This window comes from Hyla sarda, chromosome 4, assembly GCF_029499605.1.
Source record: "Hyla sarda isolate aHylSar1 chromosome 4, aHylSar1.hap1, whole genome shotgun sequence".
NCBI lineage: Eukaryota > Metazoa > Chordata > Amphibia > Anura > Hylidae > Hyla > Hyla sarda.
In genome coordinates, this window is record NC_079192.1 from 121,839,689 (window position 1) to 121,856,585 (window position 16,897).

General features: G+C 43.6%; 1 protein-coding gene across 2 annotated transcripts in view; it reads left to right on the forward strand.

Annotated features, from left to right (window-relative positions):
• The window catches only part of ARNT2 (aryl hydrocarbon receptor nuclear translocator 2), a 144,488-nt gene that overhangs the window by 54,223 nt on the left and 73,368 nt on the right, over positions 1-16,897 (forward strand). For both annotated transcript variants that reach the window (XM_056571943.1, XM_056571944.1), the window contains 2 exons: positions 1,636-1,849; positions 6,006-6,219. In XM_056571943.1, the coding sequence (XP_056427918.1) occupies positions 1,636-1,849; positions 6,006-6,219 (428 nt within the window). The remainder of the gene's footprint in view (positions 1-1,635; positions 1,850-6,005; positions 6,220-16,897) is intronic.

Sequence of the window (16,897 nt, forward strand, 5' to 3'; positions counted from 1 at the left end):
CCACACAAATACCTACTTACAGGCATTGCTGTCCACACAAATACCTACTTACAGGCATTGCTGTCCACACAAATACCTACTTACAGACATTGCTGCTCACACAGATACATATGTACAGACATTGCTGCTCACACAAATCCATATGTACAGACATTGCTGCTCACACAAATCCATATGTACAGACATTGCTGTTCACACAAATCCATATGTACAGACATTGCTGCTCACACAGATACATATGTACAGACATCGCTGCTCACACATACCTATTTACTTTGCTTCTCCCACCAAAAATAATTTACTAGCTACTATGCTTCTCACACAAATACCTACTTACAAGCATTGCTGCTCACACAAATACCTACTTACAGGCATTGCTGCTCACACAAATACCTACTTACAGGCATTGCTGCTCACACAAATACCTACTTACAGGCATTGCTGCTCACACAAATACCTACTTACAGGCATTGCTGCTCACACAAATACCTACTTACAAGCATTGCTGCTCACACAAATACCTACTTACAGGCATTGCTGCTCACACAAATACCTACTTACAGGCATTGCTGCTCACACAAATACCTACTTACAGGCATTGCTGCTCACACAAATACCTACTTACAAGCATTGCTGCTCACACAAATACCTACTTACAGGCATTGCTGCTCACACAAATACCTACTTACAGGCATTGCTGCTCACACAAATACCTACTTACAGGCATTGCTGTCCACACAAATACCTACTTACAGGCATTGCTGTCCACACAAATACCTACTTACAGGCATTGCTGTCCACACAAATACCTACTTACAGGCATTGCTGCTCACACAAATGTCTATGTACAAGCATTGCTGTCCACACAAATACCTACTTACAGGCATTGCTGTCCACACAAATGTCTATGTACAAGCATTGCTGTCCACACAAATACCTACTTACAGGCATTGCTGTCCACACAAATACCTACTTACAGGCATTGCTGTCCACACAAATACCTACTTACAGGCATTGCTGTCCACACAAATGTCTATGTACAAGCATTGCTGTCCACACAAATACCTATTTAGAAGCTTTGATTGAGTGGTTTTGCACTTTCAGTCAGGTTTTCAGCCTCGGAATGTAAGCATGAATGTCCCATTTGTTCACAGCAAGCAATCTTATCAACTATGGGGAATAATGTACAAAATAGATATGATTATTGATTATATTTATATTATATAATGAATAAGCTTGATTGATTTAAAACTGGAAAACAAAAAATTCTGACACAATGGGTATAGCACGGGCAGCACATTCTGCAGCTTTATATGGTTGACACCCAGGAGCAAAGTCCATAAAGTAAGCTTGTATGCCTACCATTTACATCAAAGTCTGCAAGGAAAAAATATTCAGATGCTGGAGCATAATATTACCAAGCAAAGGAGAACCAAATCATGACCAAGACCTGATGCCAATGAGAAAGTATGGAAGCTGAACAGACACTGACAGACTCTTGTGTATACACATCCTCTGCAGCCCCTCACAAGTGTGTGTTCGTTGGGTTGCGGGGACCGTGTCCCTGGACGGCTCTGCTTGGTGCTGATTCTTATACTCTTCCGTTTTTTTCTCCTGCTCTGATTCTGCTTCCAGAGAGAATCACAGTGAAATTGAAAGACGTCGGAGGAATAAGATGACACAGTACATCACAGAGCTGTCCGACATGGTTCCCACCTGCAGTGCCCTCGCACGCAAACCTGACAAGCTCACCATCCTGCGCATGGCTGTATCCCACATGAAATCCATGAGAGGGACAGGAAATAAATCTACGGACGGAGCATATAAACCCTCCTTCTTAACAGAACAGGTGCTGCTGCTGCTCTGCCAGATATGCTATTGTCACTAGTTATTCCAACTAATGTGTAAAATAAATACATAGTTAAAACCATAGCAATAATACAGCAGATTAATGTATGAAATATGTCACTATGTAACAATGGAGGAAACACTGTCATATTGTACAATGTATAGCTACTGTACTTGTTTTAACTGCTCTCCTATATGTTCCCTAAATGGACGGTTTTCCTGTTTTCCAGTAAGTAAGAAAAATTTTTTTTGTTTTTCATATAAAATCATTTTACTTATATTTAGCAGCCATTCTTCTGAGATTGGTACAAGTTCCATATTTATGTAATTTAGTTACATTGTGCACATCTCACTACTAGGTTTTTTATATAGAGTGAGATGACCATCACATCAGCCATAGACATTAACCGATTGTTGCTCTAGCTCAGTGTTTCCAAACCAGTGTATAACTCTAAATTAATGCTCACAATGACCCTAGTGAGGGGTGGACTAAACATATGTTTATTTTATACCTCAACTCAGCCCAAAAGGACTGAGCAAAAAGTCCACTTTTTAACCCTCACTTAATTAAAACTTAACTTTTAATTAAACAATAAGGTGAATATTCAGAGCTATAAGTGATTTTAAAAGATCCAGCATTTTAGCACCACATGTATTAATGTACTTGTTGTCCCTAGGGACCAACTGGATTTAGGAATCTACTCAGCGCATCTGCAGAATGCATTGATTAAGGGTGCTTATGCTGATATTTAAAATGCTAACACACTGTCCCTCCTAACATGTTTCGCCACCAAAGTGACGTCTTTTTTAAAATCACTTATAGCTCTGAATATTCACCTTATTGTTTAATTAAAAGTTAAGTTTTAATTAAGTGAGGGTTAAAAAGTGGACTTTTTGCTCAGTCCTTTTGGGCTGAGTCCAAACCAGTGTGCCTCCAACTGTTGCAAAACTACAACTCCCATCAAGTTTTGCTATTTATTTATTAAGAGAAACAGTTGCACAAATGGTACCTGTACAATCGATTGATTAAACTGTTGTGCCTTTTTCTATTTATTGAATGAATCAATTGGTTGTCCAGTTTATTTATTTTTACTTTTTATTCCCCCATTCTCTGTCCAAAGTAAATTTCTAATACGCCTGTCCTCTGCTTCAGTAGTCACGTGACCTGTGACATCACCAACTCTCTCTCTGCTTCTCTGAGGTCCTGAATACCTAGCTTATGGCCTAAGACAGTGTTTCCCAACCAAGGTGCCTCCAGTGGTTGCAAAACTACAACTCCCAGCATGAGTTGTAGTTTTGCAACAATTGAAGGCACCCTGGTTGGGAAACACTGGCCTAAGAATTGAGATGCCTAGCCTGATAATTGAAATGTCACAGGTCACGTTTCCTAAATGGAAAGGGCACATATATGGGAAAGTATGTGACTTATTAATTTGCTGTGAACCATGAGGGGGGAATAATTAGTAGAAATGAAAGAAAGCAGACCTGTCAGCAAGAGGACAAGGGTATAAATAAGTTAATGGCTAAATAGGACTGTTAATCATGATTTTGGACATATCTTTTTATCTTCTATAGTGCTTTTCAGCTCCGAGATATACAGTCAGGTCCATAAATATTGGGACATATTTGGCTCTATACACCACCACAATGGATTGGAAATTAAACGAACAAGATGTGCTTTAACTGCAAATTGTCAGCTTTAATTTGAGGGTATTTACATCCAAATCAGGTGAACATTGTAGGAATTACAACAGTTTGCATATGTGCCTCCCACTTGTTAAGGGACCTAAAGTAATGGGACAGAATAATAATCATAAATCAAACTTTCCCTTTTTAATACTTGGTTACAAATCCTTTGCAGTCAATTACAGCCTGAAGTCTGGAACGCATAGACATCAGCAGACATTGCTGAGTTTCATCCCTGGTGATGCTCTGCCAGGCCTCTACTTCAACTGTCTTCAGTTCCTGCTTGTTTTTGGGACATTTTCCCTTCAGTTTTGTCTTCAGCAAGTGAAATGCATGCTCAATCAGATTCAGGTCAGGTGATTGACTTGGCCATTACATAACATTCCACTTATTTCCCTTAAAAAACTCTTTGGTTGCTTTTGCAGTATGCTTTAGGTCATTGTCCATCTGCACTGTGAAGCGCCGTCCAATGAGTTCTGAAGCATTTTGCTGAATATGAGCAGATAATATTACCCGAAACACTTCAGAATTCATCCTGCTGCTTTTGTCAGCAGTCACATCATCAATAAATACATCAGAAGCAGTTCTATTGGCATTTATACATGCCCACTATGCCATGACACCATCACCACCACGCTTCACAGAGGAGGTGTATGCTTAGGATCATGTTCCTTTCCTTCTCCATACTCCTCTCTTCCCATCACTCTGGTACAAGTTGATCTTGGTCTCATCTGTCCAGAGGATGTTGTTCCAGAACTGTGAAGGCTTTTTTAGATGTTGTTTGGCAAACTCTAATCTGGCCTTCCTTTTTTTGAGACTCTCCAATGGTTTCCATCTTGTGGTGAACCCTCTGTATTCACTCTGGTGAAGTCTTCTCTTGATTGTTGACACATACACCTACCTCCTGGAGAGTGTTCTTCATCTGGCCAACTGTTGTGAAGGGGTTTTCTTCACCAGGGAAAGAATTCTTCTGTCATCCTCCACAGTTGTTTTCCTTGGTCTTCCGGGTCTTTTGGTGTTGCTGAGCTCACCGGTGAGTTCCTTCTTTTAAGAATGTTCCAAACAGTTGTTTTGGCCACTCCTAATTTTTTGGCTATCTCTCTGATGAGTTTGTTTTGTTTTTTCAGCCTAATGATGGCTTGCTTCACTGATAGTGACAGCTCTTTGGATCTCATCTTGAGAGTTGACAGCAACAGATTCCAAATGCAAATAGCACACTTGAAATTAACTCTGGACCTTTTATCTGCTCATTGTAATTGGGATAATGAGGGAATAACACACTCCTGGACATGGAACAGCTGAGAAGCCAATTGTCCCTTTGCAAACTGTTGTAATTCCTACACCGTTCACCGGATTTGGATGTTAATACCCTCAAATTAAAGCTGACAATCTGCAGTTAAAGCACATCTTTGTTTCATTTTAAACCCATTGTGGTGGTGTATAGAGCCAAAAATGTTAGAATTGGGTCGATATCCTAATATTTATGAACCTGACTGTAAGCCTTTTTGTTGTTATTCATGAGGAGAGAGAGAAATAAAAAGCCGGCCACTCTCCGATATATTCCTTCTTCAAGATTTTATTGCAGCGACATAATACTCACATGGGCGGGGTTGTACAGAAAGGAAGAGCAGGGGGGTACAGAGGCGACAAGCTCCGTTTTGCACACTCACGTGCTTCGTCTGGCCGGATGAAGCACTTGAGTGTGCGAACCGGAGCTTGTCGTCTCTGTACCCCCCTGTTCTTCCTTTCTGTACACACACCCCCGTATATGTGAGTATTATGTCGCTGCAATTAAAGCTTGAAGAAGGAATATATCGGAGAGTGGCCGGCTTTTTATTTCTCTCTCCTCTCATGAATATTGTATCCACTGAATACTGCAAGTAGCCTGAGCACCACCTACACCTTAACACAAGAACCAACTGCACACCCTATTCCGCTGCGGAATCTGTAGGCGCTATATAAAAAAAAAAATTAAATAAATAAATGTACCTCCAGCAGTTCTGAAATCACAGTGCCGAACGGGCTCTTCTCTTCTTTTTGTTATTATGTAAAGGAGCCCAGGAAGTCGTTAAGCAAAATACTTTGGGAGCGATTTATCAAAACCTGTGCAGAGAAAAAGTTGACCATTTGCCCATAGCAACCACCATTTGCCCAAGCATCACATCGCTTCTTTCATTTAAAAAAAAAGGCCTTTGACAAATAAAAGAAGCGATCTGATTGGTTGCTATGGGCAAGACAGCAAGTTTTCCTCTACACAGGTTTTGATAAATCTCCCCCTTCATATGCAGTTATGCATATTCTACATATGCCATATTCTTAATTATCAATAAGTTTAGTGTAAACAAATATTTATATAAAGTGAATGTAAAATAGTCCACTCCTTGTCAAGATAGAGGTTAATACTTTTCCTGAAATGTATTTGCTAAACTGACTTTAGTGTTGACACATTTGCTTATTTTTCATCTGGCCAGGAGTTGAAGCATCTTATATTGGAAGCTGCAGATGGATTTCTGTTTGTTGTGGCAGCAGAAACTGGGCGAGTGATCTATGTTTCTGACTCTGTCACACCTGTACTGAACCAGCCCCAGTCAGAATGGTTTGGAAGTACTCTGTATGAGCAGACACATCCCGATGACATTGAGAAGCTCCGAGAGCAGTTGTGCACTTCAGAGAACTCCATGACAGGTTGGTTCTGTTAACAGAACATACAAATAATGCTTGATATTGTACCATTAACCTTTCTACAAAGGCAAAAAATATCTATATTTCTCTTTTTTTGACTGCATTCTCATATTGAAGTTGTATTGCATTTTTTAATTGTCTCAGATCTAAAAAATTTCAGTTATATAATCTGTTTAAAGAAATACACTACTGCCATATTGTGAAACAGAACAATACCCAGAACAGTACATGTTTATTGGGTAATTTAGAATTTTACACAGGCTTATAATTGGGTGAATAAGCGCTCGTAGGAAAGCTTGTTCCCAATAATCGGCCAATGTAAGAGGGTCAGCGAACAGCTGACAAATGAACAAGCACTTGTTCGTCGGCTGATTGGACCTTTTGTGCAGCCAATAAAATCATTGTTATCAGCTACACATCACCCAATAATGAGATCAGCACTTGTTTACTGCTAAATGTCGTCCTGTCACAATAATGTTATAGCTCATGGTAGCAAGTTGGGTTTGTTACCATTTATCCAGTGATTTGGCACAGTTGACGTCTATTCATAGAAGATGGAAACAAAGTCTGCTCACCCCTCCACACAGTGTGACTCCGATATCGGCTGGACCAGGTGCACAGGGCAGAGCTGCCACGAACTCGATGAGAGAAAGTGGAATCCTTTCCTCCAGGGGAAAAACCGGCACTCCAGTCTAATACTGTTTAATAAAACTTGAAAGCTTTATTTATCCATTTTAAAAACATATACAAAAATGGGGGAAGAATAATGTCACGCTCTGCCCTCCGGCCATGAGCGCAGTGTCCTGAGGTCCCTGTCTGCTGGCTGGGCTGGGATTTGCATTGCGGGATGCCCCTAACCTGAGATCAAGTGTTCCGTATTGCCTGTTTGCCTTACCCGTGTATCCAGACCTTCCCGCTACGTTATTTGACTCCGCATCTTTGCCGCCTGCCTTGACCTTCTGCTACGTTTGACTTTGCTACTGCCTTATCCTCTGGTACCTCACCTTGCCCAGCTACCTGTGTGGTCGAGCCGTGTCGGGGGTAGCGACCTGGGTGTCGCCTGCCGCAGCAAGCCCATCCTGCCTTGCGGCAGGCTCTGGTGAAGACCAGCGGCACCTTAGACTCCACTCCCCGATACGGTCCGTGGTATCAGCCACACATGTTAGAGGATTCACATCCAGCTCCGTTACAAATAAAAAATATATTGCAACAACTGACATGTTTCAAGGCATAGTGTGAACAATATCAAACCCGATCTCAAACTAAATCTCAGTGGGATCCTCCCCCAATCACATTTCCGGGAACTCACACAGCTGATGATTAACCCTTCATATATCTTATAACTTGCTACTATAAATAATTGAGAAAAAATATATATATATGAAAAGCAAAAGAAAATATTATGTAAATCATATTACAGCAAACCAAGCATAAATGTAATGGTGAGAACAAATCAGTAAAAATACATTATGTCCGTACGATTGTTCAAACCAACAGGCGAACGTGTTCCTAATTTCACAATCCAAAAAGTTTCTCTAGCTTATAATTTTCTCCTCCAATTTCCACCTCGTGATGGACGAGTTACCTTTGCAATCGGTATGACCTTGAACGTAGAAACACTTCCTGCATGCACCTGATAGCGCACAGGTCTGAACAGTGTCCGGAGCCCACGCGTCAGCAAGGTGCTCCGAGATTCTTTTCCACAAGGAAATTGAAGAAAAGAATCTCGGAGCACCTTGCTCAGGTGCGTTGAGATACTTCAAAGAGTGTCATGCAGGAAGTGTTTCTACGTTCAAAGTCATACAGATTGAAAAGGTAACTCGTCCACCATGAGGTGGAAATTGGAGGAGAAAATTATTAGCTAGAGAAGCTTTTTGGATTGTGAAATTAGGAACACGTTCGCCTGCTGGTTTGAACAATCGTACGGACATAATTTATTTTTACTGATTTGTTCTCACCATTACATTTATGCTTGGTTTGCTGCAATATCATTTACATAATCTTCTTTTCTTTTGCTTTTCATATATGTGCTTATATATATATATTTTTTTTTTTCTCAATTGTTTATAGTAGCACGTTATAAGATATATGAAGCGTTAATCATCAGTGAGTTCCTGGAAATGTGATTGGGGGAGGATCCCACTGAGTATAAGATCGGGTTTGATATTGTTCACACTATGCCTTTACAAAGGGGTCCTATCCTGAAACGCTATCTGAAAAGGGAGGTGACAGCGCTCTGTGGTGTGATAAAAGAGGATTGCTTGGAAATTAAAAGACATGTAATTCGCTCACCTGATGTAGTTGTGTACCCACCTACACAACAGTGGTGAGGGTGTGATATAGAAGTGTCCGCAGCCCTCCGGTCAGTAATGGTAGTCGGGAGAGAAAAGCTTCAAGAGAGACGCCGGCTCAACGTGGCGCAGGACACAGGCCTTTGTCCTGCGCTACGTTGAGCCGGCGTCTCTCTTGAAGCTTTTCTCTCCCGACTATCCTGAAACACATCAGTTGTTGCAATATATTTTTTGTTCTTCCCCCATTTTTGTATATGTTTTTAAAATGGATAAATAAAGCTTTCACGTTTTATTACACGGTATTGCACTGGAGTGCCATTTTTTCCCCTGGAGGAAAGAATTCCAATACAGTTGACATCTGATTTGCAAGCGCCAAATGAAAAAACTTTGCATTCAGCGTTTTTTCATCTGGTAATATTACACAGGCGGTTTACTATGCTGGATGGTTCATAAGGCAGCACCATGTCACCATGTCCATGGATGTAAAAGATCCAAAGGTCCAGCATGTTGCATCTGGCATTCCCATCCAGGACCGATCAGTGACGCCAGACATATGAGAAGTTTATTTAGCAGGGAGACTGAAGAACCTTTTTTTTTAGCTGCTTCTGGTTTCCTTATTGAAGTTGTACTTTAAGATTGGTAAATTTGATGTTATCCAAACATGACCCAGAATACATCATCCTTGATGTATAAGTCTTACTGTTTTGCTCTATAAGGATTGTATGTGGGATCAGTTGTTGCATATAGATATTTCTACACTTTGATGGAGTTTTGTTCCCTCAAAGAATTTTAATGTAGGACTGAGTAAGTAAGCAGTAAGCAATTTGCTGTAATGGCTGAAGGTACAAATGAGTCAATGCATCTGTTCTGAGAACTATTTCCTTCTTAGAGGTTCTTAAGGACCACATGTCAGATACACCTCTAGTGTAACAAGATGCTGACCACAGCAGAGAATGTACTGCCTCAGTGGTTTTTAGCTTTTTAAGTACACTTTAAACTTGTGTTTGTGGCTGTAGATCATCTTTGATATTTTGACTTAGGTGCATCCAAGCCTAGATTTTGCCTTTAATGAAAATATTTGCTGTGGTAGTATATCTTCTATCATCAATCAGTTCTGTGAAATACTTGGTGCCATAACACAAGGCTTAAATGTTGCAGCGACATAAATTTGGAATCCATCACCTCTTGGATTCCAGTAATGCCAATAGAAACTGAGCAGAAATGTATAAGAATACATTGTTCATTGGTGATGACAGGGCCCCTTTAAGTTATTATCCTGGCCATAAAAAGGATCATCATTTGGAAACCATCCAGCTTCTGTTTTATTATGTTTTGTACATCAGAATCCTCAAGACAAAACACCTAGTGGTAATTCACACTGCAGGCCTATAAGCAAGAACATTAACCTATGGGCATGACAGAGTACATTGTATGGACCAGGGCAACCTCCACACAGCTGGCTCTGCAGGGTCCCACCGTGCTCGGCAGGGCCCTGGCAGCAGAGAGTTCCTGACAGTTCACAACAGTCTAGGTTTCGAGTTTCATGGTCTCTTCCTGCAGTTTGTTATGGCAGATGTTTTGCTGGATCTAGTTCTGCTTCTCTTTGGAGTAAAATATTTATTCGCCCTGCCTTGTTTTGCTTCTCAATTTGATGGGACTTGAAAAATGTTTAAAGTTCAGCAACTTTTTCCCCTGGCTTTGTTTTATTTTAGTTGTAATATTTCCGAGAGCTCAAATAGAAAAAAGGTCCATTGAAAGTTTATTTTTCTTTTTTAATTTGTTACAGAAAAAAAATCTCAATTTTCCTGAAAGGGCTAGGCAAAATTCTTTATCAGCTGGATGTTCTGCCCATGTAGTAGTATTTCTCTTGGTGTGCCTGCCGTCGCTTTCTTTTATAAACTATTCCATATCAATATCTGAATCTCTCATGTAACCCTTGACTGAAACACTAAGCTGTTGGGGCCCATGCGCACTACGGAAATTCAGCGGATCTGTCCCACCCTAAATTAACGCTTATTTTGAAATTTTACAGCAGAAATAAGCATTTGAAAAGTCCCATTGACTGATATGCTTTTCTGAGCAGATTTTGCGAGGAGAATGAACATGTTCATTCTTTTATCGGAATCCGGATCCGCGAACCGAACTTCAGTAGTGCCTTCTAAGCAGCAGAATCTAAATGAGATCAATGGAATTCTTCTGACAGCAGATTCCGCTTGGAATTAATTCAGAGCGACCTATCCGAAGTGTGCATGGACCTCTGTGGTCTGGTCTTATCTTGTATAACTCTATTTACTGGTAAGGATTCCATGGGTCCCCATTGTCCCACTGTATGCCATCAAGTATTTATTTGGTATATGCCAGTCCATCATGTTCCATACTGTACTGCTGCCGCAGCTACTCCTACAGCTGTTTCCGGTACTTACCGTATATACTCGAGTATAAGCCAACCCGAATATAAGCCGAGGCCCCTAATTTCACCCCAAAAACCCAGGAAAAGTTATTGACTTGACTATAAGCCTAGGATGGGAAATACATCATCCCCCATGTCATCATCCCCCCCGTCATCATCCAGACACCCGTCATTATCACCCCCGTTATTAACACCACCGTCATCATCAGCCTGTCATCATCCCCCCTTCATCATCACCACCTGTCATCATCCCCCTGTCATCATCCCACACCCCCCCTTCATCATCCCCGCCTGTCCTCATCCCACACCCCCCCTACTTCATCACCGCCTGTCATCATCCCCCTGTCCTCATCCCACACCCCCCCCCCCCCCCCTTCATCATCACCGCCTGTCAATCCAGTGGTCTTCAACCTGCGGACCTCCAGATGTTGCAAAACTACAACTCCCAGCATGCCCTGGGAGTTGTAGTTTTGAAACATCTGGAGGTCCGCAGGTTGAAGACCACTGCGGCCTTCGTCATCATCCAGAACCCCCCTTTAGTTTTCTGCTCACCTCCCCTAGGTGGGAAGGAAGGATGAGCTGGTCAGGGCCATCTATGCTGCAGGGACCGTCTGGTGGGGAAGGTTAGTCGTTCCGGGCTGTCCATCTTCACCGGGGAGGCCCTCTTCTCCGCTCCGGCCCCGGACTAGTGACATTGCCTTGACGACAACGTACAGGGACGTTCATGCGCAGGGACGAACGTCCCTGTGCGTCGTTGTCAAGGCAATGTCACTAGTCCGGGGCAGGGCCTGGAGCGGAGAAGAGGGCCTCCCGATGAAAATGGACAGCCCGGAACAACTAACCCTCACCACCGGACGGTCCCTGCAGCATAGATGGCCCGGACCAGCTCACCCTTCCTTCCCACCGAGGGGAGGTGAGTGGAAAACTAAAGGAGGGGGGGGGGGGGGGGTCTGGATGATGACGAAGGCTGCAGTGGTCTTCAACCTTCGGACCTCCAGATGTTTCAAAACTACAACTTCCAGCATGCCCGGACAATCGGCTGTCCGGGCATGCTGGGAGTTGTAGTTTTGCAACATCTGGAGGTCCACAGGTTGAAGACCACTGAGAAGGGATTGACAGATGGAGAGTTCACTCGAGTATAAGCCGAGGGGGGTGTTATCAGCACGAAAAATCGTGCTGAAAAACTCGGCTTATACTCGAGTGTATACGGTATATCCCTACACAGCTGAACATATGCTGCCTTGTCTATCATGTTCCATACTGTATTGCTGTTGCCACTACTACCCCTGCTACTGCTACCCCTACATAGCTGGGACATATTCTGCCTTGTCAATCATAATGTACTGCTGCTGCTGGAAACCCTACTATACACTGAATAAATATAAAAAAAAATTTTTTTTTAAACGAAACCTAGGAGACCTCAGAGTTTCACTTCATGTGACTTGAGGGGAATAGGGGCACTTATTGAATCTGAGGGCTGATTCTAACAAATCAGACCTGAAGCAAATTTTTGGAAATTCATTCAACTTTATATCTGACTCTATAGGGCAGTGGTCTTCAACCTGCGGACCTCCAAATGTTGCAAAACTACAACTACCAGCATGCCCGGACAGCCAACGGCTGTCCGGGCATGCTGGGAGTTGTAGTTTTGCAACATCTGGAGGTCCGCAGGTTGAAGATCACTGATATAGGGGGTAGTTTAACAACTCCTGTTGTCTGTGTTGTTATGTGACTTTATTCCAATGCTTTAGCACATTTCCATCATTCAGGTCCTGGTCTTTTTCTCAGTTCAGTCACATTAATCCTTTTTCTTCTCTCTCATCCTTCTGGAATAATGACATGTGTTTTGGTATGCAATATGCTTTGTGGTGACACTCTGCCTCGCAAATCCTCCTTATTTCTGGCAGTATATCAAACACTTCAGTGCCCCACTGGCCGCTCATTTCCTTGTTGTTTTCCTGTGCCCTCGTCTGGCTTTTTCCTTTTTTAAGATTTTTTTTATTTCTTTTTTTTGGACTCAAAGCTTGAAGTTCTTTCTTTTTCTTATGACACAGTTCCAGTTTGTCAGAATCTATCTTTATCTATGGGACTCGTAAAGTTGAATACTTTTACTAATCGCAGCTGTTGACCCATATTTCTATTTGTCTTAATGGTAGAGTCATCACCCTTGTTAACAAGAACTGGGCTGTGATTTACGGTAAATGATATCTCAGAACAGTGGAGCTGACCTCTGGACGGCCACCACTTGCCTTTACAGCTCTCGCCTGCTCTTCTTTCAGATTGTCTCACTTTGCTGTGCGTGCACTCCTCTGGGCTGCGCTGCCAATTTTAAAAATAAGACAAGTTATTTTCTGGCTGAGAATACCTTTTAAGGGATCCACTAGGCTATCTTTTGTTATGGCTTAATATGTGAAAAACTACAGTTCTGAATACATATGTTTGGGATTATAGTTTTAGATTTAAAGTAAATACGCACCATTTTTTTTGTTTATATACCAAATTCATCTTGGTAAAAAGTTGAGAAACTTCCATTACTTCTCTTGTACAGCCTATGTTATAGTGCCATTTCACAATTCTGTAATCCTCAATTATGGTTTCACTGCTAAACTTTCCTTCTAGTCATTTTATATTTTGCAAAGAATAATTTTGACACCGGGTACTATACAGTATTCTGATGTAACAAAAACTAAGGCTGGGCTCACATGTAGCATTTTGGTTAACATTTTAACTAAAACCAGGAGTGGGTCCAAAATAGGTTAACGTTTGTCCATTATATTTTTTCTCTGTATTGGTTCCTTTCTTGGTTTTGGCTAAAAAAAAATAGTAACCAAAATGAGGATCAAACAAGCAGGGCTCTGTGCATTGAGGCTATGTGACATGCTCCCAGCTCACACAGCAGGTTGATTGACATGCAGGGAGCATGCAACAGAGCCTCAGTGTACAGAGCCCTGCTGGTCCTCACTGTACAGAGCCCCGTTGACATGCCGGGAGCATGCAATAGAGCCTGTGTGTACAGAGCTCTGCTGGTCATCAAGTGTACAGAGCCCTGCTTGTCCTCACTGCACAGAGCCCTGCTTGTCCTCAGCACACAGAGCCCTGCTTGTCCTCAGCACACAGAGCCCTGCTTGTCCTCAGCGCACAGAGCCCTGCTTGTCCTCACTGTACAGAGCCCTGCTTGTCCTCAGTGTACAGAGCCCTGCTTGTCCTCAGTGTAAAGAGCCCTGCTTGTCCTCAGTGTACAGAGCCCTGCTTGTCCTCAGTGTACAGAGCCCTGCTTGTCCTCAGTGTACAGAACCCTGCTTGTCCTCAGTGTACAGAGCCCTGCTTGTCCTCAGTGTACAGAACCCTGCTTGTCCTCAGTGTACAGAACCCTGCTTGTCCTCAGTGTACAGAGCCCTGCTTGTCCTCAGTGTACAGAGCCCTGCTTGTCCTAAGTGTACAGAGCCCTGCTTGTCCTCAGTGTACAGAGCCCTGCTTGTCCTTAGTGCACAGAGCCCTACTGGTCCTCAGTATACAGAGTCCTGCTTGTCTTCAGTACACAGAGCCCTGCTTGTCCTCAGTGTACAGAGTCCTGCTTGTCCTCAGTGTACAGAGCCCTGCTTGTCCTCATTGTACAGATTCCTGCTTGTCCTCAGTGTACAGAGCCCTGCTTGTCCTCAGTGTACAGAGCCCTGCTTGTCCTCACTGCACAGAGCCCTACTTGTCCTCAGTATACAGAGCCCTGCTTGTCCTTAGTGCACAGAGCCCTGCTTTTCCTTAGTGCACAGAGCCCTGATTGTCCTCACTTCACAGAGCCCTGCTTGTCCTCACTGCACAGAGCCCTGCTTGTCCTCACTGCACAGAGCCCTACTTGTCCTCAGTATACAGAGCCCTGCTTGTCCTCAGTGCACAGAGCCCTGCTTGTCCTCACTTCACAGAGCCCTGCTTGTCGCTACTGCATAGAGCCCTGATTGTCCTCAGTGTACAGAGCCCTGCTTGTCGTCCCTGCACAGAGCCCTGCTTGTCCTCAGTATACAGAGTCCTGCTTGTCCTTAGTGCACAGAGCCCTGCTGGTCCTTAGTGCACAGAGCCCTGCTTGTCATCACTGCACAGAGCCCTGCTTGTCCTCAGTGTACAGAGCCCTGCTTGTCCTCAGTGCACAGAGCCCTGCTTGTCCTCAGTGTACAGAGCCCTGCTTGTCCTTAGTGCACAGAGCCCTACTTGTCCTCAGTATACAGAGTCCTGCTTGTCTTCAGTACACAGAGCCCTGCTTGTCCTCAATATACAGAGTCCTGCTTGTCCTCAGTGTACAGAGCCCTGTTTGTCCTCAGTATACAGAGCCCTGCTTGTCCTCAGTGCACAGAGCCCTGCTTGTCCTCAGTGTACAGAGCCCTGCTTGTCCTCAGTGTACAGAGCCCTGCTTGTCCTCAGTGTACAGAGCCCTGCTTGTCCTCAGTATACAGAGCCCTGCTTGTCCTCAGTGCACAGAGCCCTGCTTGTCTTCAGTGTACAGAGCCCTGCTTGTCCTCAGTGTACAGAGCCCTGCTTGTCCTCAGTGTACAGAGCCCTGCTTGTCCTCAGTGTACAGAGCCCTGCTTGTCCTCACTGCACAGAGCCCTGCTTGTCCTCGCTGCACACTTTATGTACATCACATGACCAGCACAGACTGTCATTCCCTGAAAGTAGACAGTGAACAAGGGGTTATGAGCTGATGAAATTTTGCTGTTAAATTGTATAACTTTTAATATGTGTGTATTTATATGTGTATATATATATTTTTTTTTAGCAACAATATTAGAGTAGAAGAAAAGCCTCTGTGCATTGAGGCTATGTGACATGCTCCCAGCTCACACAGCAGGTTGATTGACATGCAGGGAGCATGCAACAGAGCCTCAGTGTACAGAGCCCTGCTGGTCCTCACTGTACAGAGCCCCGTTGACATGCCGGGAGCATGCAATAGAGCCTGTGTGTACAGAGCTCTGCTGGTCATCAAGTGTACAGAGCCCTGCTTGTCCTCACTGCACAGAGCCCTGCTTGTCCTCAGCACACAGAGCCCTGCTTGTCCTCAGCACACAGAGCCCTGCTTGTCCTCAGCGCACAGAGCCCTGCTTGTCCTCACTGTACAGAGCCCTGCTTGTCCTCAGTGTACAGAGCCCTGCTTGTCCTCAGTGTAAAGAGCCCTGCTTGTCCTCAGTGTACAGAGCCCTGCTTGTCCTCAGTGTACAGAGCCCTGCTTGTCCTCAGTGTACAGAACCCTGCTTGTCCTCAGTGTACAGAGCCCTGCTTGTCCTCAGTGTACAGAACCCTGCTTGTCCTCAGTGTACAGAACCCTGCTTGTCCTCAGTGTACAGAGCCCTGCTTGTCCTCAGTGTACAGAGCCCTGCTTGTCCTAAGTGTACAGAGCCCTGCTTGTCCTCAGTGTACAGAGCCCTGCTTGTCCTCAATATACAGAGTCCTGCTTGTCCTCAGTATACAGAGTCCTGCTTGTCTTCAGTACACAGAGCCCTGCTTGTCCTCAGTGTACAGAGTCCTGCTTGTCCTCAGTGTACAGAGCCCTGCTTGTCCTCATTGTACAGATTCCTGCTTGTCCTCAGTGTACAGAGCCCTGCTTGTCCTCAGTATACAGAGCCCTGCTTGTCCTCAGTGCACAGAGCCCTACTTGTCCTCAGTATACAGAGCCCTGCTTGTCCTTAGTGCACAGAGCCCTGCTTTTCCTTAGTGCACAGAGCCCTGCTTGTCCTCACTGCACAGAGCCCTGCTTGTCCTCGCTGCACACTTTATGTACATCACATGACCAGCACAGACTGTCATTCCCTGAAAGTAGACAGTGAACAAGGGGTTATGAGCTGATTAAATTTTGCTGTTAAATTGTATAACTTTTAATATGTGTGTATTTATATGTGTATATATATATTTTTTTTTAGCAACAATATTAGAGTAGAAGAAAAGGGGGGGCACTTACGAGTCAGAGTCTCTTGAAGAGTGAAGACTGTGTCTTTAT